At 41.0% G+C, this 27973-nt stretch overlaps 2 protein-coding genes across 3 annotated transcripts; one reads left to right on the top strand and one right to left on the bottom strand.

The window, feature by feature from the left end:
- Nucleotides 1-1404: 1404 nt before the first annotated feature.
- On the top strand, nt 1405-12085 carry LOC139458482 (beta-1,4-N-acetylgalactosaminyltransferase bre-4-like). Its single transcript, XM_071239920.1, has 10 exons — nt 1405-1480; nt 1692-1914; nt 3328-3566; nt 4213-4400; nt 4926-5048; nt 5664-5759; nt 7671-7807; nt 10505-10563; nt 10990-11125; nt 11994-12085. Exons 2-10 carry the CDS (start codon nt 1734-1736, stop codon nt 12083-12085), a joined length of 1251 nt encoding a protein of 416 aa, XP_071096021.1. The 5' UTR covers nt 1405-1480; nt 1692-1733.
- On the bottom strand, nt 11113-27946 carry LOC139458992 (uncharacterized). Of its 2 annotated transcripts, XM_071240431.1 has the most exons (7): nt 27536-27946; nt 26214-26315; nt 21603-21672; nt 19929-20092; nt 17202-17281; nt 13529-13730; nt 11115-12216 (listed from the first exon to the last, which is right to left on the bottom strand). In XM_071240431.1, exons 1-7 carry the CDS (start codon nt 27860-27862, stop codon nt 12097-12099), a joined length of 1065 nt encoding a protein of 354 aa, XP_071096532.1. In that variant the 5' UTR covers nt 27863-27946; the 3' UTR covers nt 11115-12096. The 2 variants fall into 2 exon arrangements, with proteins under 2 accessions (XP_071096533.1, XP_071096532.1); XM_071240432.1 differs by lacking the exons at nt 26214-26315; nt 27536-27946 and adding an exon at nt 23411-23717 and having other exon boundaries at nt 11113-12216.
- Nucleotides 27947-27973: the final 27 nt, after the last annotated feature.

A 27973-nucleotide genomic window follows, 5' to 3' on the forward strand; every position in this document is an offset into this window, starting at 1 on the left:
CAAATGTTCAAAGGGAAACAACCCTTCTTTAGTATCGCCATCGTGGCAACTTGTGTCATTTTGGGGTTTGTCAGTGAGTGAATGGTTTCAACGCGCACCAGGTAAATTTCAAGCTTTTCCAGCCTATAGTAAAACCAGTCCCGGCCAAGTACCCCAGAGGCTGAATGAAGGAGTAAGCATATACTCCGAAATGGTGAGTTCCTCATTATAAAGAAGTTAACATCCATAAATTCTCTTCGCTACCATATACTAGTATCATTGTCTACAATACTAATATTTAAAGTTAATCGGATGGCACAGTTGTTACAGCATTTAATGCAGTTGGTCACGCCGGCTTCGATGGATGCAAGGTTTGAAGCTCATTCTTGGTATCCCTCAGCGTTATATGAATGGAATATTCCCCAAAACAGATTACGACCCGACTCACGCACTATGCCCAGAAAAGCGTCCGTAAAATCGTTAAATTTATACCATACTCGGATACTCTGGTCAGATTATCACCTGACTGTATGGGTCTCCCTTTTCATTTAATTTCTGTTTTTAAAATACGTTACTCGTTTAAGGTTGGTATACAATGCAACATACAACGTCTTTATACAATGAGAAATGACAATTCTTTATATTAACGGAGCTGATCCACAGGCCTGATTAATATATAGCTCACTTCCTGTTCTTCATGCCTCTCACATCTCGCTGGAAATGTCTGTGTTCAAGTTCTTCCCTACCTACCCGTGTCTGCCTGTTTCTTAAACCTTTCCGGGTTGTCGTAATGATCTGCACGCACAACATCCAATGTGTTGTCTCTTTGCGCTCTCAGCAATTTCTCTCAACAATTTCAAAATAAAATTGTAAATTTCCATAAAGACATATTTGGCGGGGCATTTAATATGACCGTCTTGATCTTCTCATCTGTCTGACTGTCTGTCTGTCTGTCTGTCTGTCTCAACCCCCCACCTCTCTCTCTCTATCTCACACGCACACACACGCACACAAGCACACACGCACGCACAAATGAAAGCCTATGACATGAACGAAACACGCATGTGTACATCTTCCCGAGGCAAGGGAGTTAACTGAGTTTTAAAGTGCGAGAAACTCGACTTTTGCAGTCAGTTAACTCCCTTGCCTTGGGAAGATGACATTTGTATTATGGAAATAAAGAATTAATCAGTATTCCCTGCCAATAGACACACACAGTGACGAGTTCACTGGAATGTTTCTTTCCGAATTAACGAGGTATCACTGTAGTGGAAACTGATTCATACGACCTTAGTTGCTCGATGTTATGCGACCGTGTGTATTAGGAATACTAACTGCGACAGTAAATTACAGTAATTACTCTCAGCTATGTACTTATGCAAAGGTCATGTGTAAACGCTGGTGCTTTACTTGTGAGATGCTGGGGAGAGCGCGGACAGGGTTTGTGTTACTGACCGCCACCACTCTTGTGTTTTGTTATTTTGTGTTGCAACACACGCAGGTACGGAAAGCTGTAAGGGTCATTGTTGCGTTCTTGTTATTTCTGGCCATAGTAAATATCTTCTTAAAAACAACAGAATTCGAGATCGGGAAATTTTGGCCACGTATCCCACTATGTCGTTTTCGTATATTCCACATTATAGCGGTTTACCGAATGTCGAATTAGCGAAAACAAGAAGGCGAAAATGTCAATTACAGTGTTCCATACACAGGTACTTCACGTTCAACACAAACGATGGCACAGCCGGGAAAGGATGAGATGCGTACATTCAGGAACCTCTAACAATACAAAACTGGGAACAACTATGGAAACAAGTCGCGGGACAGGGCACTGCAGGACTGACTGTGATAATTTCGTTGGAGAGCGGCCTCCGTGCATTACGAGAAACATTTCAAGCACAGGGCCGTGGTGCCATGAGATGATACGGAAACGAGGTAGGAACCTTGGGAATCTGGAATGTAGAGTGTTTTAATTGTTTGGTGAGAACGAAAGCCCGAAGGTATGTTGGAATGTAATATTCCTACTGTTAGGTGTTGATGCAAGACTGTACGTGTCGCCATTTTGAATCGCTATTCTCGCGAGACGCGACGAGATATGACGTCACCGCCCAGTCACGCTTTAATGTTCAGTGAACCCCGTTGATCCGGTCGATACAGTACAAAAACGAAACACGTGTTGTCCTTTTCATATAGAGCTGTTCCAAACAATTATTGTCCGTTCCTATGATGATGATGATGATGATGATGATCCAATACACACATTCGATAAACGCCACACATTGATATACACAAACCTATTTGGACTTTGACATAGAGTGGGTGAGCTTTTAGCAATATTCCAGCAATATCACGACAGGGGGACACCAGAAATGGGCTCCACACATTGTACCCATGTCGCGAATCGAACCCAGGTCTTCGGCGTGACGAGCGAGCGCTTTAACCACTAGGCTACCCGACCGCCCCGACATAGAAATTGTAAGGTTCGCATCTGATGTTATCGTATTTCCTCCATTATTTATGAATACACAAAATTATTTTTTTAATTTTTTTTTTTTAGTGAATAGGTCGCAATTCCATATTTAGATGCTTTTAAAATAACAGAAATGCGAATCCGGGTACATATTACGCCTCCCGTGGCATCTGTTTAACGTAACTCATCTGGAACAAAACCAGAAAATCTTTGTTATTTCCATATAGATGAAGGTCTTCATAGTGAGTGAACAATATGCCAGCTATGTCACGGCGGTCAGAGAAACTACTGATTGATAGCATGAGCACAACCATAGAGCATGATATACGGTAGACCTTTTCTGTCTCAAGATCACAGAGTATGGTGTTTAAATGTCCATTCTATGTCTGAAATGAATAACGGAAAACGGAGCTTACTCAGCTGATCATCCATGAACTCTACATTGCAGGGAATGATGTAAAAAACATAGTATCGCAAAGAGCGTTTTTTCAGCAGGTATGTTTTTCAATGTCAACTTAGCGCTTTAAATAATACCCAATAAACTACAAGGACCCAGGGAGTAAAATATATTTAATACATAAAGAAATCATAAATATGAAACTAGAATGATTACAAGTGGGTAAAAACCAAATGGCATAAAAACATGATACATGGAGCACTGATTATGCTGAAATGTATGGGGGCGGTCGGGTAGCCTATTGGTTAAAGCGTTCGCTCGTCACGTCAAAGACCCGGGTTCGATTCCCTACATGGGTACAGCCCATGTGTGAAGCCCATTTTCTGGTGTCCACCGTCGTGATATTGCTGGAATATTGCTAAAAGCGGCGTAAAACCTCACTCACTCACTCACTCACTGAAATGTATGATACGTGTTCCAGGAAATGCAAAGGTCAAGGTGAACCTGGACAGTAGCAGCATGGAGATGTTGGAGAAACTACACGGGGCTGACCTTGAACCAGGGGGTCTGTTTCGTCCAACAGAGTGCACATCATCACAGAGGGTCGCTGTCATTGTCCCCTTCAGGGAGAGGAGTCTGCACTTGAAAATATTCCTGAACAATATTCACCCCTTTTTAAAGAAGCAGAGGGTGGAATATATGATACTTGTTGTTGAACAGGTGAGATCGCACGGTCCCTTTAAAGTAATCTTCCAGAGGCCAGAGACTTAACTGACTTTAAAAGTCCAGTTTCCACCCTTGCCGAACTAGGCTGGTATTATGGAGTTACATTTTGGATGAACTAGCGAGTCTATGCATAGTCCAATCAAAATCGCACAACGAAATCGAAATCCTGTTCGTAAACTGTCGTGCAGATTTCGGTCGATTCGGGATTTGCAAAGCACGTGCACCGCCAGGTCGTTGTATAGAGATATTTTCCAAATCTTTTCAGGTTTTTAATCAAGGTGCGCAACTGATTTTGATGCACTTTTGCGATGTTTTTATCATCTTCTTATCACAATATAGATCTTGATTATAGGGTCACTGTGCAAAACACAGAAATATTGTACCGATATGTTTTACCCCTGTGGTAATAATTAATTGTGTGTTTGGTCCTCTTTTAGAAAGGTTCTAGCCCTATAACACCAATATATATGCTTCACACATTTTACAAATGTGTATGCAGAGGCTGTGGTGTGTGTGTGTGTGTGTGTGTGTGTGTGTGTGTGTGTGTTGATGGATGGATACTACTCGTTAACGGACACTTCAAACTTTTCTGATTTCTCATCCACTCCAATATCCACTGTCACATCAATGTATTTCACAGGCCCCGGGGTCTAGACTGAATAGAGGAATGCTCAGAAATATTGGCGTTGTTGAAGGAGAGAAACTTTGCAAGTTTGATTGCTATTTCTTCCATGATATTGATATGATCCCCCTGAGTGAACGGAACCTCTACACCTGTGGCAGCAAACCACGCCACCACGCCGCTGCCCTCGCTCGCTGGAACTACGCGTAAGTTGACATGTAAACTCGGAAAACCATTGGCTAGGCAGTGCATATCATTTTTGGACATGCTGAATTAAGATACAATTGAAAAGGCAATCAACTCGAGTTGAATGTTTTCTTGTTTGTTGTTTAATACCCCACTAAGCAATATTCCTGCTATATGACGGCGGTCTGTTAATAACAGAGTCTGGACCAGACAATCCAGTGATTGACATCATGAGCATCGATCTACGCGATTGGGATACAATGTTGTACAATTTGGGAACACTGTGCAGAAATAAAGTGGTTGTAATACTTTTTTACAATGTACCAGGAGGGTTAAGCAATGTACATGATGGGAAATGGGGATTAACGTCATTTTCAAGATTATTGCACAAGTTTACACGTGCATGTACGTGTGTGTGTGGCTTCTTGTACTGGTCCGGAGTTTTCACTGAACTAGAAAGACGTCACTCAGATCACCAACACACACACGCACGCACGCACGCACGCACGCACGCACACATATATATCTCCTCATTCTTTCCCCAGATTACCGTATGAACATATTTTCGGTGGAGTTGTGAGTTTCAAGACAGAATTGTTCAAGAAGATCAACGGCTACTCTAACATGTACTTCGGTTGGGGAGGCGAGGACGACGACCTTTATAATAGGTAATAGTTAATGTGTCTTAGACGTCATATGTCGTCATTCATGCTCTTGTATAACGGGGGCGGTGGTTAAAGCGATCACTCGTCACGCCGAAGATCCGGGTTCGATTCCCGACATGGGTACAATGTGTGAAGCCCATTTCTGGTGTCCCCCGCCGTGATATTGCTGGAATATTGCTAAAAGCGGCGTAAAACCATACTCACTCTCTCACTCTTGTATAACGTCAAATTGGCAAGACTCTTTTTAAAACCTTGTTTACGAAACTGAATTCTGAGAAGTTGAAATGTGAATCTAAAAAATATAGAAATGGAAAGTAGTGTTTTTTTATATTTATCCAACCAGATGTAAATAAAATGTTAAAACGCATTTATTGTCGCTATCAGTATAAAAAATATTAACCATACAATAATTAAGACCCGTGGAAAATTTCTCCTGAAAATTTTCAACATATGCGAGATCTTAAATGTCCCAAAAGGGAAAGCCCCAAAATATAATTTATAATCTTTTAAGTGATGTATTATGAAAAAACAATTAAATTATCCTTTGTTACTTCAAACTTGTTGATATCCTATGATTTTACATTTAACGTTTCTATTTCGTGACGTCATACATTTCAGAGTGAAACACCACAATATGGACATCGAACGGTATCCGATGAAAATCTCAGGATACGGGGATTTACAACATCGGAAGAGTGAAGCGCAAAATGCAAGGTGGGTGTTATTTTATAGCGAGTAAATGAGTTTAACGCCGCTTTTATAATTAACAGTATTCCAGTTGTATCAAGGCGTGTCAGATTAATGTGGGAGGAAAGCCCGAGGTGATGCAGGTCTCAGAGGTTTACCACTTTGGTCAAACCCACGAGCACGGGATGGTGCTGACAAACCTAGAAATACAGCCTTAAGTTTCTGGTGTGCCCAAGGGACGCAACTCTGCACAGCGAATTGCGGCGCCTTAGACGACCGGACCATCTCTTCCCCCTGTTATTCTATAACGGGAATTACGACACAGACCAATGTAGCATTAACTGTCCGTAATGTATCACATGTTGTTTTGTTTTGTTATTCATTTTGTATTTTATATATATATCTATATATATCTATATATCTATCTATCTATCTATCTATCTCTATATATATATATATCTATCTAACTCTCTCTCTCTCTCTCTCTCTCTATATATATATATATATATAGTTTTATGTATTAATATGCCAGATTTTACACTTCGCATTTACCTGACATACCAAGCTGACACACTGTGAAATTCAAAACTCAATTCAAATAGTCTTGAGTTCTCAGTCACACATTCAGGATTTGTACTGCCATCCCTTATAGGACCATTCCCGATTAGAAATTGTTAAATGTCTGATCAAGATCTTGCGATTCGTCCCGATTCTCCCGTTCTCAATCTGATCCTATTTGTATCAACAAGATCTGGACGCAATCTGGGCTAAATCGACAAGAAACGGCAATGAACGATTCATGCCCGTTCATCACGACAGCGTCCCGATCCACAGGACACCGTCCAGACAACACAGCACAGTTTACGATATTGTTTCGATACAGCAGAATCTGTCACGACAAAGTCACGATTGTAATCCGACTAGACAAAATCGGCTGAGTTTCTCGAATGTTACGGGAGAACCATACTGTCGGAGTGCTTGGCCGACCCCTGTGGACCCTTCCCGATCCGCAGGACTCTGTTACGAACGTATACGACTGCGTTCAGACAATGATAGGACATTCCAGATCATTGAGGATAGTAATCCGAATTTTTCACTTTTCGCGTCGTAGCGCTGTCTGATCTCAAACGGGAGCCATAATCGGCACCGTATGAACCTGGCCTTGAAGAGGCGGAAATAAATCTCATCAAAATAAAATATTTTGCTCCCATACGATACCTAATCGATCTGATAACTCCTCCACAGAAGGTCGCGTGGTGAACCCTCTGCGAACTTTAACCGCCTATTATTAAGGAAGGCTGCGTACATTCTTGAGCCAATCAGCTGCCAGCTTTCTAAAGCGATTCTGCGTCATTTCCTAACCACCTCGATTATGAAATTTCGATTCGTAAAAATAAAAACCCATGTAGAACACAAATATTCCTCCGATGCTACTTCCGTTTTGTCAGCGCTCAGTAAGGGCGGGATGTGTGAAATATCCATATATCCAAAATTGCATACAGTTAACTACGTTTATAACGAACACGTTTATACCGAACTGACGGATATAAAGAACTATGGGCCCCGTCCATTTGCTGTACATAGGGTGTGCATGTGCCAATAACGAACTACGGTCGTTATATTCGTAGTTTACTGTATATGTGCATTATACTGGCGCTCCTATGTTTTTCTACTTTCGGAACATGTCGCTTTTTCGTCGAGGTACAGAAATCAGATATGCTGGTTTGAATGTTTCGCTCAACCGTATTGAGAATTCAGAAGCCTCGGTGATGATTGCTGAAAGAAAAGTGACCTCCTGTGGTGGTGTCCTCAAATCCTGAGATGTATTGTACCAGAGTAAATTAAATGAGATTGATTCACTATTGCACTCGCGTAGATGTGACAGGATTAGATTAGACGCGAACTCGTTTAACCCTAAACACTCTCACTTAACCGCAGGTATTCCTATCTGAAGACGTGGAAGGCGAGGGTGGCGGTGGATGGTCTCAACAGTCTCAAGTACCACCGATACCTGGTAGAGTTCCGCAGGTTGTACACGTGGATCTATGTTGGGATTAAAGAACCTGAGGTCCTAGGTTCATATTTTAAAAAATAAAAAATAAAAAATACTAAGACACTAGTCGTAATTCACGGGTACAACTGCATGACACCAAGGAGTGAGTGAGAGAGTTGGGTTTAACGCCGCTTTTAACAGTATTCTAGTTATATCATGGCGTGTCAGCTTAATGTGGGAGGAAAGCCCGAAGTGATGCAGGCCTCAGAGGTTTACCACTTCGGTGAAACCCACGAGCACGGGTATGGTGCTGACAAATCTAGAAACGTAATCGGGGCGAACCGGGATTCGAACCCACAATCATCGGTTTCTGGCGTGCCCAAGGGACGCAACTCTGCACAGCGAATCGCGGCGCCTTAGACGACTGGGCCACCCGTGCCCCCATGACAACAAGGATAGGTGTGTGTGTGTGTGTGTGTGTGTGTGTGTGTGTGTGTGTGTGTGTGTGTGTGCGTACGTTTGGCTGCTTGTTCCGGCTTTATAGTGCCAACCCACTAAGATACCATGCCCCAGTTTAACATGGATACACTCAGACACAGTATACTGACGCCGAGCCGAACATCAGGCTGGGTAACAAGAAGTTCCATCTTTTAACGTATTTTGGTCTGACGCAGCCGGGGATCGAACCCCGGACTTTCCGCTCTCAGGGCGGACACAAGACCACAGGGCGGTCTGATTCTAATTTACCTTTGATGATTGCAAGGATGGGGATTCCATGTAATAATTAAAACCATTGAGAATTCCGGGACAGGAAAGGTCTCATGCACTGCACACTTGACGCCAAGGCCTACACAAATGGGGACTCGGTGGTCAGGGCCTGTTGCCTCACCGATGGCCTGTGAAGATCCGGCTTAGAGTTGGTCTCCAGCAACCCAGGTTTGTCGTAAGAGGCGACTATCGGGATCGGGTGGTCAGGCTCACTGACTTGGTTGATGCACGTCATTGTATCCCAAATGCGCGATCGATGATCGTGATGTCAATCACTGGATCGTCTGGTCCAGACTCGATTATTTACAGACCGCCGTCATATTACTGGAATATTGCAAATAACAAACAAATACCTGATCGATGGCCTGCCATCTAGCCCCGATGGTGAGAATCATTTCCCATGGCTTTTGTCACTGGTTTGCCTGGCCCTGATTTTTTGCATAGTGATAGAACTGATTGATTCCTCTCCGCGGTTTGTATAGTTTTACCGAGCCCTGGGGACATAGAAGATGGTGTGGAAGCCGCCTGTGCTGAGTGAGTGAGTGACTTGGGTTTAACGCCTAAAATATTATAATTGTAAATACAGTGTTCCCTCGTTATTGCGCCCTTCAATATAGCGCTAACTCGGTTATAGCGCGTGATAAAGCATGGCTCCCAAAATTTACTAACATTTTCCATAAAATCAAGTTTTGTATAAATATGTTTTACCCTTATAACACTGACTAGTATTTAAGGTAATGCATTGTAAAAAAATTTAAAATTTAATATTTACGTTTCAATTTATACTGCAGAGCAGTCAAGCTGTTTATGTGGATAAGTGATTTCTGAAAACACTTTGATGGATCTTGTATTTAGTTGTGAAGCTTAATCAAATTATGTGTGACCTTGAAATCTCCAAACAAAGAAAACCTGACATTATATGTTTAATATTCGAAAGGTTGACTTCATGTGCTTGAACGCGAACAGGTAATTGTATTTTTTAAAGTAGTGTTACACTTCACACTTTGATATTTAGGGCATTATATGCTAAAGTGACGCAGTCTACTTATAGACTGGTCACACCACAGAGACAGCGCTAGTACATGTGCAAAATGATTGATTGGCTATCAGCAGGTGCCAATAAAAACTCTTGTTTCTCGTAAATACAAAGCAAAGCCACGGCATGCTTAAAATCAACCTTAACGTACAGTGAATATACTGCAAAGAGGAATGGCGTCAGACGAAATTGCCAGTCATTTTTAATGTTCATCGAAACGCAATATCATCTCTTGGGAGACGTTATCTACTGGAGGGCAACACACATGACTTGTCGTGGGCCGGTCGTCCACAACCTTATTCGGTTGATGCATCTATGGAATCGATATCAAACTGCCACATTAACACAGCTCGGACAATTCCTCTGTTGAGACCACATAGTGGCAGAACCGTACGCAACCGTTTGACGGAGCACACATCCGCTCCCAGCAATACGCCCAATTTTGCTTCCACGTCACCGTCAGCATCTGAGATTAAGAGTGAGTGAGTGAGCAAGTAAGTGAGTATGGTTTTACGTTTTCACTATTCCAGCAATATCACGGCGGGGGACACCAGAAATGGGCTTCACACATTGTACCCATGTCCGGAATCGAACCCGGGTCTTCGGCGTGACGAGCGAACGCTTTAACCACTAGGCTACCCGACCGCCCCCTGAGATTAAGAAGACCAGACAAGGACACTATTCTGTTCCCACATGGTCTATAGTGTCCGTCTGGACAGCTACAGGCGTCAGGAGAACATTTTAGCGCCGCTTACGTTACTTAACATCGTCTGTTTTGGTGTGGACGTGTAATGGTATGGGTGGCATGGGAGAACACAACTCATGAAGTACGCTTCCAGGACGACGTCGTTGGAGATCATGTTCTCCGTTCGTGCAAGCAGAGACGTAACGTCACGTTGCAGCAGGATAACTCCCGACCACATGTCTTTGTGAGGCAGCATAACATTGCTGTAATCCCATGGTCTGTTTCTCCAGATCTCTCGGTTGCCTGGGATGCGATGAAACGACGCCTACGACAGGACCAGAACCAGCCGGTAACGCTAGCCCAGTCGGTTGACATTTGGAATAACATCCACTGGGCTGTTTTAATTCATCTGCTGTTTCAATGCGTCGCCGCTACCTCGTCTATCAATGCAAATAGTGGTCACACACAAAATTGACACTGTTAACTGAGTTGTTGTACCGCCCCTCTACTAGGACGCTAGTGACTGCAGTGGAAGAGATATGAAGTGCTAAGGTCTTCCTAAAAGCAAATATGTGACGGTAAGAGTATTTAACCATGGATATTGTCCTCATCTACATGGCGTAATAAAGTCATCTTTCGTAAAAGAATTGTTCATGATCAAGCTTTGAAAAACGCTTCCTTTCTGACACATTTGCTGTTGTAATGAGTCCATATGCATGTATTCAAAGAACATTTAATCTAATCGTCTTATTACTAATTTCCTTTAATCACGCAGATCCAATTTGCCAAAGTGGCACTTTTCGTTCCATTTTCAATTGCAAAATCCGCCTCCTTGCTGTCATATCCAAAGAATGAAGAACAAAAATTAAAGATAGTTGAAGTGAAGACATTGAAAGAGTTTATTCTTGAAGGTAAGCATATCAAGGGGAAAAACAACCGTTATGTTGAGTCAGTTAACTGGATCAGTATCGAGTTATGTAATTGCCAGATTGTATTAGGGAGTATCATTTAGAGTTACCTCCCTTGATTGTTGCACCTAAATAAGAGTGGCCCGAGGTTGATTTGAGGCCTCTACGACGCAACTTGCGTCTTAATTACTTGCCAAGTAAGGATTGGATACCCGAAGAAAACACCAACCACACCACCTGTTTGACCCATTGTATTCCCTTTTTATGTAAACTAAGACTGTGTGTTTCAATATAATGTATTGATAATTCTTTGATCTTGGTTTCTGGGTCAGCCTTTGCATTTGAAATTGGAAATCACCTCGTCACAATGGGATACTTTTTAGTGACAGGATATTGTACATTACATGGCTTCATCAGGACATCCAGTATGGCATGACCAGTGAACAATTACTTATTATTGGTAAAACCAACGGAAACAAAAAGGAGTACCACGTCTTCATAGTTTGCTTGTTTGTTTGTTTGTTTTTTAGCGCCGCACTCAGCAATATTCCAGCTATTTCACTGCGGTCTATCAGTACTCGAGTCTTAACCAGACAATCCAGTGACTGACATCATGAGGATCGATCTACGCAATTGGGATACGGTGACATGCATCAACCAAGTCAGCGAGCCTGACAACCCGATCCCGTTTGTCGCCTCACTCGGCAAGCATAATCGCCCTTTACGGCAAGCATGTGTTGGTGAAGACCAAATCTAACTCGGCATCTTCTCGGGATGTCTTTATAGAACTTTTCTCACACACAACACCTAAAAAATATAAGTTATATCAATGATGAAGTTGTATTGTTCAAGCTGTAATCGTCATCAGCAGAAATAGCCGAGTGTGTCAAGGTATGCAAACCAACACGTGACCAGGTCACATCAATGGGCAGCCGCTGCGAATGTCTGGAACACCATCCTTGACCTAGCAGCCATCAGGCGACTTGCAGCGAGAAGATGTGAAGATCAGTGAATTCCAGAGTATGGGGGTGCATATTGCGGTACTTGTCCTTGTAGTGCCACATGCACGACCCGGATACGCCTTTCACTTCAACCTAGAAAACAATAGGAATGTTTACAAACACACTGAACACCAGTACAAGTTGGTTGGTTTGTTGTTTAACGCCGCACTCAGCAATATTCCAGCTAAATATGTAAATAATCGAGTCTGGATCAGACAATCCAGTGATTAATTTCATGAGCATCAATCCACGCAATTGGGATTGATGACATGCATCAACCAAGTCAGCGAGACTGACCACCCGATCCCGTTAGTCGCCTTTTACGACAAGCATAGTCGCCTTTTACGGCAAGCACGGGTTGCTGAAGACCTATTCTACCCCGGATCTTCACGGGTCGAACACCAGTACAAGACCTTGGTCTGTCAATCAACGTCAATGGATAACTCCTATTTTCCAGTACCACAGTCAGGAATATATCAGCTACTTGAGGATGGTCTTCAAAGAATCGTGTCTGGACGCTTTCAAACCAGTAATTGATATTATGAGCAACGCTGCGCGCCATTGGGGTACGTTAATACGCCATGAACCAAGTCTGATGCCATTTACGGCAAGCATGTTTGGCTGAAGACCTATTCTACCGCAATCTTCACGGGTCTAGTAACATAAGAATTTGATAGTGACTCATAACCACATGCTTATGAAATTATCTGAATCTTTCAGTAGACCCTGATATTAGTACATATTTCTTATGATTATGGAAATGATTTTGTTGCTTTTTATTTATTTCACCAAACCATATATGTACATCCGGCCGGCATGCCGTAAAAAGCGTCTTTGCTTGTCGTAAGAGTAGGTGAGGTAGGGTGAGGTGAGGTGAGGTGAGGTGAGGTGAAATGGGGTTTAACGTCGCGTCCCAGATTATTGCACTTATATAGCGACGTACATGCATGTGTATGTGTTTGTGTGGCTGCTTGTACTAGTCCGGACTGATGCCGATGTATAGTGCTAGCACACTGAAATACCATGCCGCAGTTTAACATGAATACCCCACACAGACACAGTATAGACTCCGAGCCGACCAGTCCTTGATTTAGCCCCTTAATGCCGAGCGCCAGACAGGGTAACAACAAGTACCATCTTTTAACGTCTTTTTGTATGACGCGGCTGGGGATCGACTGACGGGATCAGGCTCTCTGACTTGGTTGATGCATGTCATCGTATCCCAATTGCGTGGATCGATGCTCATGATGTCAATCACTGTTTTTTTCTGGTGCAGATTCGATTATTTACAGACCGCTGTAATACAGCCGGAATATTGCCGAGTGCGGCGTTAAAAACAAACAAACAAACAAACAAATATCCGACCGGACATGAATACCCGGATGTTCAGTTACTGAGTACTCACAATGTAGCTTGTAGGGGATCGTTCCACAGTCATGGTGAAATAGCTTAATTGTTGAAACGGAAAGTGCTTAGATTTCACAGCCCTGGACCACATATTATTCCTCCGACTCTTGAGAAAGACTGTCTTACTTATCCGCCTACAATGAAAACAGCCTTCGAAGGTCAGGGGGACGTCGTTGCCTCGTTTTAGAGCTATGGTGAACCTGAAATAATAATTGTGTAATAATTTTGTAATACACAATGCCATATATACAAGGACGATATATGTGTTTGATATGCTTATGTGTGATGTGTATTTGCTGTGTTGTCATCTTTCTTGGTGTGATTTAATTCAGATATTTGGTTTGTTTGTTTGTTGTTTAACGCCGCACTCCGCAATATTCCAACTACATTGTGTATGTGACAATGGTCTGTAAATAATCGAGTCTGGACCAGACAATCCAGTGTTTGACATTATGAGTATCGATCTATGCTATTGGGATACGATGAAATGCATCAAACCAAGTCAGCGAGCCTGACCACCCGATCCCGTTAGTCGCCTCTTACGGCAAGCAGAGTTGCCTTTTACGGCAAGCATGGGTTGCTGAAGACCTATTCTACCCTAGATAACTGACTTCAACCGACTCCTTAGTGTTAAAAACCAAGGAATACTGACGAACGGCTTCATGCTGTTTATGGGGAAGTTGTGCCACTATATGCCATAATTAAACGTTGGGTGGGGGAGGAATTTCGGCGTGGCCAAGAGAGTTTGGAAATGAAACCTCTCGACCTACAACCAGCACAACAAACGGAAATAAAATATATGGATGCCGCCCACAGCATGTGTACTGAATAACAGTATAGGTCAGTAGAAACAGTAGCTGTTAATGTGGCAGTTTGGCACCGATCCCTAGATACACCAACGGAATATGGTTTTTTTTGTTGACGTGGCGTTATACGTGGACGTAGCAAGTCATGTGTGTTGCCCTGCTACAGATAACGTCACCAAACAGATGTACATTAAATGTCTGGCATCTTCGCTTTGGACCCGTGAAGATTCCGGGGTAGAATAGGTCTTCAGCAACCCTTGCTTGCCGTAAAAGGCGACTATGCTTGTCGTAAAAGGCGACTAACGGGATCGGGTGGTCAGGCCCGCTGACTTGGTTGATGCATGTCATCGATTCCAATAGCGTGCATTGGTGCTCATGATATTAATCACTGGATTATCATGTCCAGACTCGATTATTTACAGACCGCCGTCATATAGCTGGAATATTGCTGAGTGCGGCGTTAAACAACAAACCAAATCCGAATGATGCGCTTTACATTGCCATGAAATTGCAAATTGTGAACAACAATTTCTTCATGAATATGACTCCCGGTTTTTACACTGAATATTATTCTAGATTTGTCAGCACCTTACCCGTAAAAAAGTAAATAGTCTGCAAGTTATCCATCAGACGAAAACAGTTTTTCAGGGGATTTAAGAAATGATTGTTTTTATATAAATTACAACTTTTGAACTGATCCCTATGTATTAATGTTCCCTATGATATGAATGTGTTGTCGTCATACCAAAAAATCATGTTGTGCCTTGTTCTGGTGAGTTTTTTAGTTTAGTTTAAACATGTTTAATTCTCATAAAAAGGATTTGGTACACGTTTTCACAACTTAGAACGCCCTCTCCCCTGTATGCTTATTTACAATTAAAAAATTAAATCACAGAAAGAAACGAAATAGGGAAACCTCTGTACATTAACATTGCTAACACAAACCTTTTTGTTCTCTTTATATGTGTATGTACATTCCTAAAAATGTTTTCGTTCACGTGATTAGGTAACACTGCATTTCCCACTGGCATCAGGTCAATATTTACATGACAAGTACCTTTCACAAATAACAATAGTGATTGCATCATTTCGTTTCTTTGCTGATTTAGAAAATGGACATTCACTGAAAAAATGACATGAATTTTCACATAGGCTGCCATATGGGGGTTGTTTTATCCGTATTTAAACCTTTTCTAATAAGTCATTTTTAAGTCGCTGTCACCATGTTTTAATTTTGTATGTACAGTCGTGCCCCGCTTATACGGACTTCAGATATCCGGAAACCTCGGTTCCCGGACGATTTTCATTCAAAACGAAATAATTACTATATAAATTTACCCGTATATCCGGAAATTCAGTTTCCGGAACCGGACGGTCATTTTCATACACAAAACACTGAAATGCACTCAAAATTGTCTCACTTATCCGGACAGTACACTTCCGCTGGTGGTAATATCTTTGATTCGTGAGAAGTCAATTAACCAGTGACACTGATTTACGTTTGAGACGAGCTTGTTTATTGTACATGTAATCCCATTCGATAAATATGGCGTCTGTGGAGGTCAGAGGTCAAAGTTGAACTTCATTACGTATTACGAGAACATTACGAGGCATTGTTTTATATCTAGGGATTAAGATTACCTCGTGTATTTTCTCGTAAACTAAGCCGGAAACAGCAATCAGCTGTACACACGTTTTCTTGGAATCGACCGGTGATTCGGTAAAGACACACCCAATGATATAACTTTATAGGATTTTTAATGCAAGGATCGACAACAATTGTATCTGAAACTATTTTTTTTTATCAGGAATAATATATTCCATTATTTTCTTAATTATATGCAGCCTTTACTAAACATATTTAAAATAATAATAACCCTAAGCGAAGCAGCTGATCGCTATTTTCGGGTATTATTTTTTACATGGAACCAGTCTGACCAGTAACCGTCAAGGCTCACGCGCACGTGATCGCGTGATCGCAAGAATTTCATGTTGACATAGAATCGTCGAACAAAAACAAATATGACTTTTAACGAGTCAAAGTATGTCATTTATAATATATGTATCCATTCTCTGTCAACTAAAGTTCGTTTCAAGGCGTCAATAGCGGTATTCTGACCGTGGTTGCTGTTAATAACGGTGAGTTGTGCGTATATGTTTCATTACCCATATGGGAACGGAAATGCGACTTCGCCTCTGTTATAAGAGTAAACTGTTTCTTTTCTTGTTTAGCTTCTTTATTTAAAACGTGACGATGGTTAAAATAAAAACAATAAACGCCAAGGCTCGGGAGTAACTACTTTAATTTCACTCGGGACAGATAATCCGTCACTCCTTGTCACACGTAAATTATTGTCTATAAGTTTCCTTAGTCCATATGAGACATACGATGGAATTGTAGATTTATCTGTTCTTAAACTTGATTTAAATCGAGAGAAGGTTTCAATATTTCAACACTCTGGCGAGTAGTAGTTGTAGTAGTAGTAGTAGTAGTAGTAGTAGTAGCAGTGACTAGGCACTTTGTTAAATTTCATGTCTCGAATGGTCGGAGATAAAAAACGTTAACTAAACATTTTGTTCTTTCTTTTCATGTAATAAATTATAGGATTTGTAATCGAAATTAAAACACTTGACCTCTTTGTTTTAGAAATATAAAAACAAATGAGCACAAAGGAGTGTATTTTATTTGGCTCCGATTTGATCAAAGAATAAACTACTTACTTTGGGTTCGATTTGATCAAGGAATAAACGACTTACTTTGGCTCCGATTTGATCAAAGAATAAACGACTTACTTTGGCTCTGATTTGATCAAAGAATAAATGACTTACTTTGGCTCCGATTTGATCAAAGAATAAACGACTTACTTTGGCTCCGATTTGGGATAGGCCTCCAAGTGCAGTTTGCGGTTCTTTGTCAGGGTGTAGGGCAATTGTGTGCGTTCGCCCTGATTTCAACAAAATATAAACACGATAGTCAGCAAAGAAAGTTCCTTGTAGTTGACATTCTATCTGATCTACACTTTTCACTTAAGTACACCGACATTATAAGTAAACGATCATCTAAGTAGACTAACATTCCATCAACATCTAAGTTATTATGTGGTGGCAGATATTTGTTATAAGTTATTATGTGGTGGCAGATATTTGTTATAAGTTATTATGTGGCAGCAGATATTTGTTATAAGTTATTATGTGGTGGCAGATATTTGTTATAAGTTATTATGTGGTGGCAGATATTTGTTATAAGTTATTATGTGGCAGCAGATATTTGTAATAAGTTATTATGTGGTGGCAGATATTTGTTATAAGTTATTATGTGGTGGCAGATATTTGTTATAAGTTATTATGTGGCAGCAGATATTTGTTATAAGTTATTATGTGGTGGCAGATATTTGTTATTAGTTATTATGTGGTGGCATATATTTGTTATAAGTTATTATGTGGCAGCAGATATTTGTTATAAGTTATTATGTGGTGGCAGATATTTGTTATAAGTTATTATGTGGTGGCAGATATTTGTTATAAGTTATTATGTGGTGGCAGATATTTGATATAAGTTATAATGTGGCAGCAGGTATTTGTTATAAGTTATTATGTGGCAGCAGATATTTGTTATAAGTTATAATGTGGTGGCAGATATTTGTTATAAGTTATTATGTGGCAGCAGATATTTGTTATAAGTTATAATGTGGTGGCAGATATTTGTTATAAGTTATTATGTGGCAGCAGATATTTGTTATAAGTTATTATTTGGTGGCAGATATTTGTTATAAGTTATTATGTGGCAGCAGATATTTGTTATAAGTTTATTGGTAGTGAGCGTCAATGGCTGTAAATGATTGAAGCGTTGTAAAATGTCAAGCGCCGTCGACGACAGCGAGGGAGTGGAATTTAGAGTTACCTCCCCGCTAAGTGATACAGCGGTGAGTTAGTTAAAATTAACGTCGCATCGGCTTTATTTCAGCCATATAACCAAGTTAATATATTCACAATTTAGTCATTTATGCAAAGTTATATTTAAAAACAATTTATGAAACATATTTGAGCATAAAAGTATCATATATACAGTTTTTTAAACACAGGCTATAGGCCACCAGTAACCAAAGCTGGGCCACCTCGCTGGGGATCATGGGGACTTACAGTACCTCTGCTTCCTGTATGACACCCCAGCAGGATTTACGTCATCACTTTAGCTACTGGTGGTTGTGCACAATACTAGCAAATATTAAAAATACTCAGCAATGAGTTGGCTTAAAAACACTGGTTGATGATAGTTACATCGGTTGTGATAGGATAACGTGTCGCACAAGGGGACAATAATTTTACAGTGTTTTAACCTCCTGGACAGAGCCTTCAATAATGTCAGTTGATAATAGCATCACAACAAATTTAAAAACAAGCATTTAATAAGAAATAGTTCAACTAAGAAACTTGAATATTTGGTTGAGGAAGAACTTTTGCGTCATTTAGCTTTGGCGTTGCGTTGAACTAAAAAGCTGGCAATGGAATTTCAAATAGAAAGAAAGGTGTGAGTATTTCAAAGATAACTAAAATTGAAAGAATCGGAAATAAAAAAATGAGATAGAAGAGGGAATTTAAAAGAGAAAAACAAAAAAGTCAATCGACAAAGAACTAGAATTGAAAGAAGCAGAATTTCCAACAGAAAGGTTAAGAGAGGAGAGGTAGTTCAAATTGAAGACATTTGAATTGCAAAACAGAAATATTCTTCTCAAAATTACGTTGATGTGTCTAGAAAAATCAGATGTTCCCCTCTTTCCAAGAAAAAGAAGTTGCTTTTTGTTTCTTGCATTTTGAAAATATGGCAACAAATTTGAAATGGCCAAAAGAGCATTGGGTAATATTATTTCAAAGAACATTCAAAGGCACAGCTAAAAGGTCTATGCAACATTATCGGTCAAGGTTATATAAAACTATGATGAGTTGAGAAAGGTCAAAGTTCGCGTATCAGCCAATGAAAATCTATTCAATTTATTTCAATTTGGCAATTATTATTTCTATAGAGTATGACACGAAAACACATAATCTCTATTCATTCATGGCACAAGCATATTAATAAATAAGTCAGTTTATGATGAAGCAACATGCACCAGCTCTTTCAATTCGCACCCGACCATTTAATATTCTGGGACTCGGTAGTTGTTTTATAAGTTATAAAATGTTTTTTAATGTAACTGCCTCAAGACAAGAGATCAAAAAAGGTTTTGCAGACTCAGAACACCACTTGTTCAGGTGTAGAGAATTGAGTACTGGTTTTCGCTCTTTTTAGCAACATTCTAGGATAGTTATAAAAAAAGTTTTTATAAATTTCTCTTTTATAAATCTATTTCTCTGAGAGGAGGAGCAAAAAAAAGGTAATCCGAACACAACTTCTTCAGGTATAATAAATTGGGTATGGGTTTTCGCTGCTTTAAGCAACATTCAATGATCTCTTGAAATTAAAAAAAATATGTATAAATCTGATCCAAATAATTTTTTGAGTTTTTTCAAGAAATAAATCTTTTTTTCACAAAACATAGCCACCCCGCACCCCTATAATATAAAATGGTTGGTCCTTTTCAGGATGGTTCTCACCGGTAAACACACGACAACCGCCCTGCACACAAAGGGCAGTTGCTGCCACAGGTCAACGCCATGCTTAGCGCTGTTATGGAATACTGCCTTAATCCGGGCGGTGGACTTATTCGCCAACCACACCTCTTTTCTCCAGAAAGGGGTATTGACACACGCAGCCGAAACTGGAACAAATTGAAAAAGTACTGTAGCTTACCTGATTCTATATGACCACATTCATTGACAAAATGCTAATATTCTATCAAGTTTAAGCATTCTGTTTCTTGTCGTAAGAGGCCAATTGCGTGGATAGATGCTCATGATGTCAATCACTGGATCGTCTGGTCCAGACCAGAAGAGTGCGGCGTTAAACAACAGACAAACAACAACACATTTTCAGTTGAAAAATTAACTATGACGTATGTGAAAATAAAGAATGGGGATTTCAGGTATGAAACTAGTTCAGAACCAACGCGGACCTTTTTAGCGATCGTTTGGCTTAATTTTTTGGGGCGGTCGGGTAGCCTAGTGGTTAAAGCGTTCGCTCGTCACGCTGAAGACCCGGGGTCGATTCCCGACATGGGTACAATGTGTGAAGCCCATTTCTGGTGTCCCCCGCCGTGATATTGCTGGAATATTGCTAAAAGCGTCGTAAAACATACTCACTGACTCACTTAATTTATTGCTTTAGAAAATGTGTAAACACGCATGCCATCTTTTCCGCGATGTTGAATGGTGTTAAAAAATCCAGTTAAGTGAATGTATGTTGGTATGTAAAAAGATGTTACGTGACAAGTTATCTGTCTTCAAAACAAATGGTCTTGATGAAATCAAGCGTAATATGTCACGTGAAAAACGAACCCCGTGCTTTGAAAACAGTACTCGTTTGAAATATAAAAAAAACATTCTAAGTGTTACACAGTTTGATTATATTTCACTACCATTCGATTATTTGTCGTATATTTGGACTCACATTACAGATATTATGCATTTGACGATTATGGTGACAGTAATATTGATTTGTTTGTTTGTTGTTTAACGCCGCGCTCAGCAATATTCCAGCTATATGACGGCGGTATGTAAGTTATCAAGCCTGGACCAGACAATACAGTGACTGACAACACGAGCAGCGATCAACGCAAATGGGATACGATGACATGCATAAAAAAAGTCAGCGAGCCACACCACCCGATTCCGTTAGTCGCCTCTTACGACAAGCATAGTCGCCTTTTACGGCAAGCATTGGTTGCTGAAGACCTATTCTAACCCAGATCGCCACGTGCCCAATAATTTGGAAATATGAAAATATTGATATTATATTAACACACACATACACGATTTAAATCATGACATGTATAATCTGATTTATATCATACGAGTGAGTATGTTTTTACGCCGCTTTTAGCAATATTACAGCAATATCATGGAGGGGGGACACCAGAAATGGGCTTCACACATTGTACCCATGTCGGGAATCGAACCCGGGTCTTAGGCGTGACGAGCGAACGCTTTAACCACTAGGCTACCCGACTTCCCCTTATATCATAAGACATATTCCTATATACAACGCTACTGTTGTCTCTATAAGCTTAATAAAACTACAAGTTCGACACTACTTCCTCTAATATACATGTATAAAAGAGGTTTACTTCTGTTATCATTAAACCAAAAAAATAAACCAGAAACATGACATACCGCTGTTCGTTAGCATGAAGACGCCAAGTACGAATAGAGAACTCATGGTTGATGATGCTACCACTGCCATCTTTAAAGGCAACAAGATAATGGAATGCAGAGGAAACACGGTGAATATTAAGATTATCCTCAATCGTTCAAACAAGGTCAATTTCATACAGTCTGAAATATTAATAACGCAGAGATTCTACGAGCCCGTAAATTAACGTCAACAAAATAGGGAATACCTTATCAATTTTTATATGATTATTTCTAGATTATTTCTGTTTTGTACCCAATGTCGTCTCAGTGATAAGACTAATGAAGCAAGTGGTATTGGTTGTTTATTGTTTTAGTATCATATTATTTCTTCATTGTTGGTCACAAAACGCGATCATTTCATTTATAGTTAACGGGCGGCTCACGTATTACACTGACATTCCACATCATTAATGGAAAATTCAGACGCCATTTTGGCAATAAACTGAAATTGTTCAAATATCATGTTCTGTGGTCTTTCTATGTGCGTACTTTCTAGTGCAAAACGTCCGCTGTCAGGAGTCGACTGATCAGGCGCCGCAATTCGCAGTGTCAGAGTACGTCAGAAACATGCGACTATGGGTTTGAATCCCGGTTCACCCCGATTATGTTTCTAGGTTTGTCAGTACCATACACGTGCTCGTGGGTTTCAGCCAAGTGGTGACCGTCTTAAACCTGCATCACTTCGGTCTTTCCTTCCACATTAAGCTGACACGTCGAGAAATAACGGGAATAATTTCCAAAGCGGTGTTAAAACCCCAATCACTCACTCACAGTCAGGCCTACAAATGATGTTTGTTTACTGTTTTAACGCCGCACTCAGCTATATTCCAGCTATATGACGGCGGTATGTAAATAATCGAGTCTGGACCAGACAATCCAGTGATTGACATCATGAGCATCGATCCACGCAATTGGGATACGATGACATGCAACAACCAGGTCAGCGAGCCTCGCCACCCGATCCCGTTATTCGCCTCTTACGACAAGCATAGTCACCTATTACTGTAAGCATGGGTTGCTGAAGTCCTATTCTACCCCGGATCTTCGCGGGTGCCTACTTATGAAAGTTTTCAGATTATTTGTTCATTTCACATTGATCCCGAGTGCTTTGTCCTCTCACAGGGCGTTAACGGGCCGATTGCTTTTTTACCATTAAGCTTCCCATCATAAAAAAAATAATTACGTTTTGACTTAAGAGGGCGATAGCACATTGACAATGTCTTTATTACTAACATAACAGGAGGTAGAAGTAGTGTACATGATTTGAAGCTCTCTTCTTCCAAATCGGATTTAAAGAATTTAAGCCCGACTCTGAGCTTACGAGTTTTAGGTGTTTCAAATCAAGAGATATAAAAGCCAAATTGATATTTTTGTCAAACGAAACATTTACCAAAACAGAAATATATAGCCAGGTCTGCGAATCCGATGCATATTTCTTGAGTTTGTTTTCGGTGTTTTGGTATACAAATTAGCATACACATCTGTTTGGACAAATTCCAGTTTCTTCCGTTCAAGAGTGGTTCTGTGTCAGGAACAGATTAACACTAAACGACGTTATTTCCTTGTAAAAAAACGACTGCGTGGATCGATGCTCATGATGTCAATCACTGGGTTGTCTGGTCCAGCTAGACTCGAATATTTACATTATTGGAAAGTTGCTGAGACAATGTTTGTCTGACTATAATAGAACTCAGGTGCCTGATTGAGCGTCACAGTACATCGCCGTGACATTGCTGGAATATTGCTAAAAGCGGCGTAAAATTATACTCACTCACTCACTCACTCACCTCGTCGACATGAGAGGTTGACCACGCAATAACGTCTGTTGTGTGTGGCACGGTCTCTACTGCGACCCGTTAGACCAGTCACGTGGTCATGAAGGGTCTGTTGTAAAATCGTGGAAATATATTTTTTTTAAAATATAAAAAAATTGCTGTGATAAAACTTGATTGCTGAGTGCGACGTATAGGCAACAACAAAATATTCAACACTTTTTTGTGATCGTATTCATCATTTATACAGCATTACACACTGTTCTTGTACGCATCTGTAGGAAGACATACTGTCGAAGCTATCGTCATACTATAGCCAACTTTAGTCAGACGTAGAAAGAGCTGTTGAAGGTTTTCGTCTTCTTAGATTCAGGAACATTCGCATGGCCGTAAGGACACTGTAACAAAACAGGCAAGGAGGATTTATAAGTACATAACACGGCGTGTCAACTCTTTGAGGGCAGATACCGTGACCCGTGCCATGAGCTAGACTTCCGCTACACCAGGGGGACATAACTCTGCCGGGATGTATGTAAGGTACGGTTTCGATATACGGTAGGTGAGTGAGCGAGTTGGGTTTAACGCCGTTTTTAACAGTTTTCCAGTCATATCACGGCGTGTCAGCTTGATGTGGGAGGAAAGCCCCAAGTGATGCAGGTCTCAGACGTTTACCACTTCGGTGAAACCCACGAGCACGGGCATGGTGCTGACAAACCTAGAAACATAATCGGGGTGAACCGTGATTCGAACCCACAATCATAGGTTTCTGGCGAGCCCAAGGGACGCAATTCTGCACAGCGAATCGCGGCGCCTTAGACGACTGGGTCACGGTATACGGTAGGGTAACCTTTCAGTGTGACGACACCTGCATAGAAGATGGAATTTGCGCAAATCGTCCAGAAAATCCCGTTGAACTCCCATTCAGGTGAAGATGTCAAGTCGCGATATAATGACGGCCTTAATTATTTACAGGGAAGCCTAGTAGTTAAAGCGTTCGCTCGTCACGCCGAAGACCCGGGTTCGATTCCCGACATGGGTACAATGTGTGAAGCCCATTTCTGGTGTCCTCAGAATACTTCCAAAAGCGGCGTAAAACCATACTCACTCACTCACTTAATTATTTACATTCGGAAGTGGTCGTTTTAATTCGTTTTCGAAAAATCAGATATGGTGATCTGAATGTTTCGCTCACTCGTGCAATGAATGTAGAAGCCTCGACGCTGATTTTGCTGATTTGAGAGCTCACCTGACGCGACGTCCTGGAGGCGTCATGAGATATTCACGCAGAGAGGTATCGTATCAGAGTGATATATTTGATTTTAATAAGATGGGGTTGCTGCTTTAATCAGTGCTACTATATCAGGTGCGGGTAAGTGAGTTGTTCTAGACTGACACCCCTTTGAACAGTGTTTCAGCTGAATCACGGCGTGGGATTTCGAAGGATAGCGCGTCTACCATTCATTTAAACTCACACGAAACGGATCCGAGCAAGGGACTCAACACTGGAAATGAGACGCCTGATACCAAAGAATAATTAATTGTTGCTGGTTTGTTGTTTACCGCCGCAGTCATCAATATTCCGGCTACAAGACTGCTGCCTGTGAATAATCGAGTCTAAGCCGGGAGAGCTACAGATAAGCAGCGTATTTGCGTAAAATACCCCTCCCCCCAAAAAAAAAATATTCAAAAAAATATTCAAAACCCAATTACTTTCAATTAACTTGCGTACGGAAACGCATGCATTAAATGAAAAACTCAAATGTATAAAAACAGCCTGCGTAAATACCCAATGAAGCTTTTGCAGCATGCGCACAAAGGACAACATTTCCGAAACACAATTATGAGCTAATTTACATTCCGAGTCAAGCCAATGTATTTAGAACATTATTTCATTTTTTCTAAAGCTTAAAATGTTCACTAATATTGGTAAAACCCCAATAGAGTGATGAATAGATGTACGAAAAAATATTGGTTACCCAATGAAAAATGTAATTACCCAATTAAAATAGAAACCCTGAAGTAAAAACTCAAGTACTCAAAAAGTTATCTGGAGTTCTGCAGGCCAGACCCCCATGTGATTGATGTTATAAGCAACGTCCAACGCCGTCGGCGCCTTAGATGATTGCTACATTGCCCACGTAGTGACGTTGTTGGAATATTGCTAAAAGCGGCGTAAAAACATACCTACTCACTCACGTAGACGACTGGGCCACCAGTGACCCTAGCATGAAATAATGTAAAGAAAGTACACTGTGCAACAATCAATCATTAATGAAAATTCTGAATGGAGGACTAACGCCATGCAACTTGGATTGTACTTTTCCCAGGGAGTTGAGAATGCAATTTGAATGCAAACTGAGCCACAGACCGTAATGAGTGGAGGCTATTTCTGGTGTCCGCCGCCGTGATATTCTTGGCATATTAGGGGCGGTCGGGTAGCCTAATGGTTAAAGCATTCGCTCGTCACGCCGAAGCCACTTGTTCGATTCACGACATGGGTACGATGTGTGAAGCCCATTTCTGGTGTCCGTCGACGTGATATTGCTTGAATATTGCTTAAAGCGGCGTAAAACCTCACGCACTCACTCACTTCGCATATTGAAAACTAGCGGCGCAAAACCATAGTCACTCACACACTCGAACGTGGATCGGGTGGCCAGGCTTTGTGATTTAATCAGCTGCTTGAATCGGTGCTCATGCTTTCAGTCACTGGTTTACCTGTTCGGGCTTGATTATTTACAGGCTGTGGTGATATAACTGGAATAGCGGGGTGCGGCGTTAAACAACATTCACTCCCACAGAAACCGTAAGAACTTACGTGTCGACACTCATTCCCGCAGCAGTCTCCTCTCTTCAGATGCGCTAAACTGGTCATCACTTGGAACGTGGTTGCGGGATCGATGTAGAAATCCTCCTTCCTCTGAAACCGAATGCATGATAAACTGGTTGATAGCTTTAAAAACCCAACCCCAGCAAAGCGGCATCACGTAAAAGGTCACAAATCTTACGAAAGAGGAACCTCATGACGGAAATTGCACCGCATTATCTTAATATCTTTATTCTAGTTTGTATGTATGATACATATAAAACATATGTGTAATATTTCATATTTTAGTCTACCTGATTTATCTCAGCGACGGTGGGTTAGCCTAGTGGTTAAAGCGTTCGCTCGTCACGCCTTAGACATGGGTTCGATTTTCGGCATGTGTACAATGTGTGAAGCCCATTTCTGGTGTCCCCTGTCGTGATATTGCTTGAATATTGCTAAAAGCGGTGTGTACACCCTCATTTACTCACTCACGCACGCAGTAAGGACGAACGAACGAACGAACGAACGAACGAACGAAACCAACAGTTCCTGTAGTCACACTTCCCTTAAAGATACCAGCCATACGATGTGGTATTTTATTCAATATAATGACAGTAAGGCACAGTTTCATTAAAACAATTGGACAACCGAAGCCTGAAGCATTCAACTTGTTTATACATGTAATTTTACTGTAAGTTGTTGGCGATTGTTTACACAAAGATAATTTACATCAGTAGTTCGTATTGTTAGCGGTAGCATATCGTTTAACAGTACAAACATTATTTAAACGGTATTTAGAAGTCAATTTGTCTTCATCAAAAGCAAATTGTTTATTCTAAAAGTTTTCGACAGTCCATTTCAGATAAGGGACCTACGTAAATACTTCGAGTTATCGGAGGTTCGACACAACTGGAGCATGAGGGTTGTCGTATAATTAGTTTAGGTTGTGAAATAGTTATACATGGTTTTGTGAGCGCGAAGGTTTAACGCCGCTTTGAACATAACTTTATACCACGGCGTTTTACGGATAGAGAATAAATACTGGTCATTGATAGCATGTTAAAAGGGATGTAACCCTGCCGATCCGGGTTAGAATTGATCTTCAACAGCCCGTACAGGCGCCTAACGGGATCGGGTGTTCAGGATCGCCGGCTTGGTTGATGCATGTCATCGTATCCCAATTGCGTGGATCGATCCTCATGATGTCAGTCACTGGGTTGTCTGGTCCAGACTCGATTATTTACATACCGCTGTCAAATAGCTGGAATATTGCTGAGTGCGGCGTTAAACAGCAAACAACAACATCAACAACAACAACAACAACAAAATACCTGCATAGCAATGGAGTGTCGGTCGTGTATTGCCCGTTCTGCTTCGGTGAGATTCTGCGCTTCTACTTGCAGTAGTTGTTTCATAATTCGTGGATATTCTTTATCTATATGTTTAGAATTGTCACCACACGTCTCGCCACTTGACAATCGACGAGCGCTGTCCATTGATGTATCTTGACAGTGGCTGTTAGACCACCGAAAATAGGGTACACTAGGCCTCGTCGAATTCCAACTTTTGAATCGGCGGTAACCGTGATAAGATATTATGCCAGGGAAAGCGGTTCCGGGGATAACATAGCTAGCTAGTGTCAAAGAAACGGGAAGCATCACACACCAAACACTTAGAATCACTTAAAACAAGGCATATCTCTTCTCCTAGACAACAACTATACGACCACGAAAATGTTCAAGGTGAAGGCCAGAAATCTAAATTTAGAT

The sequence above is a fragment of the Haliotis cracherodii genome, unplaced genomic scaffold (assembly GCF_022045235.1).
Source record: "Haliotis cracherodii isolate W230 unplaced genomic scaffold, xgHalCrac1.p SCAF_13, whole genome shotgun sequence".
NCBI classification, from domain to species: domain Eukaryota; kingdom Metazoa; phylum Mollusca; class Gastropoda; order Lepetellida; family Haliotidae; genus Haliotis; species Haliotis cracherodii.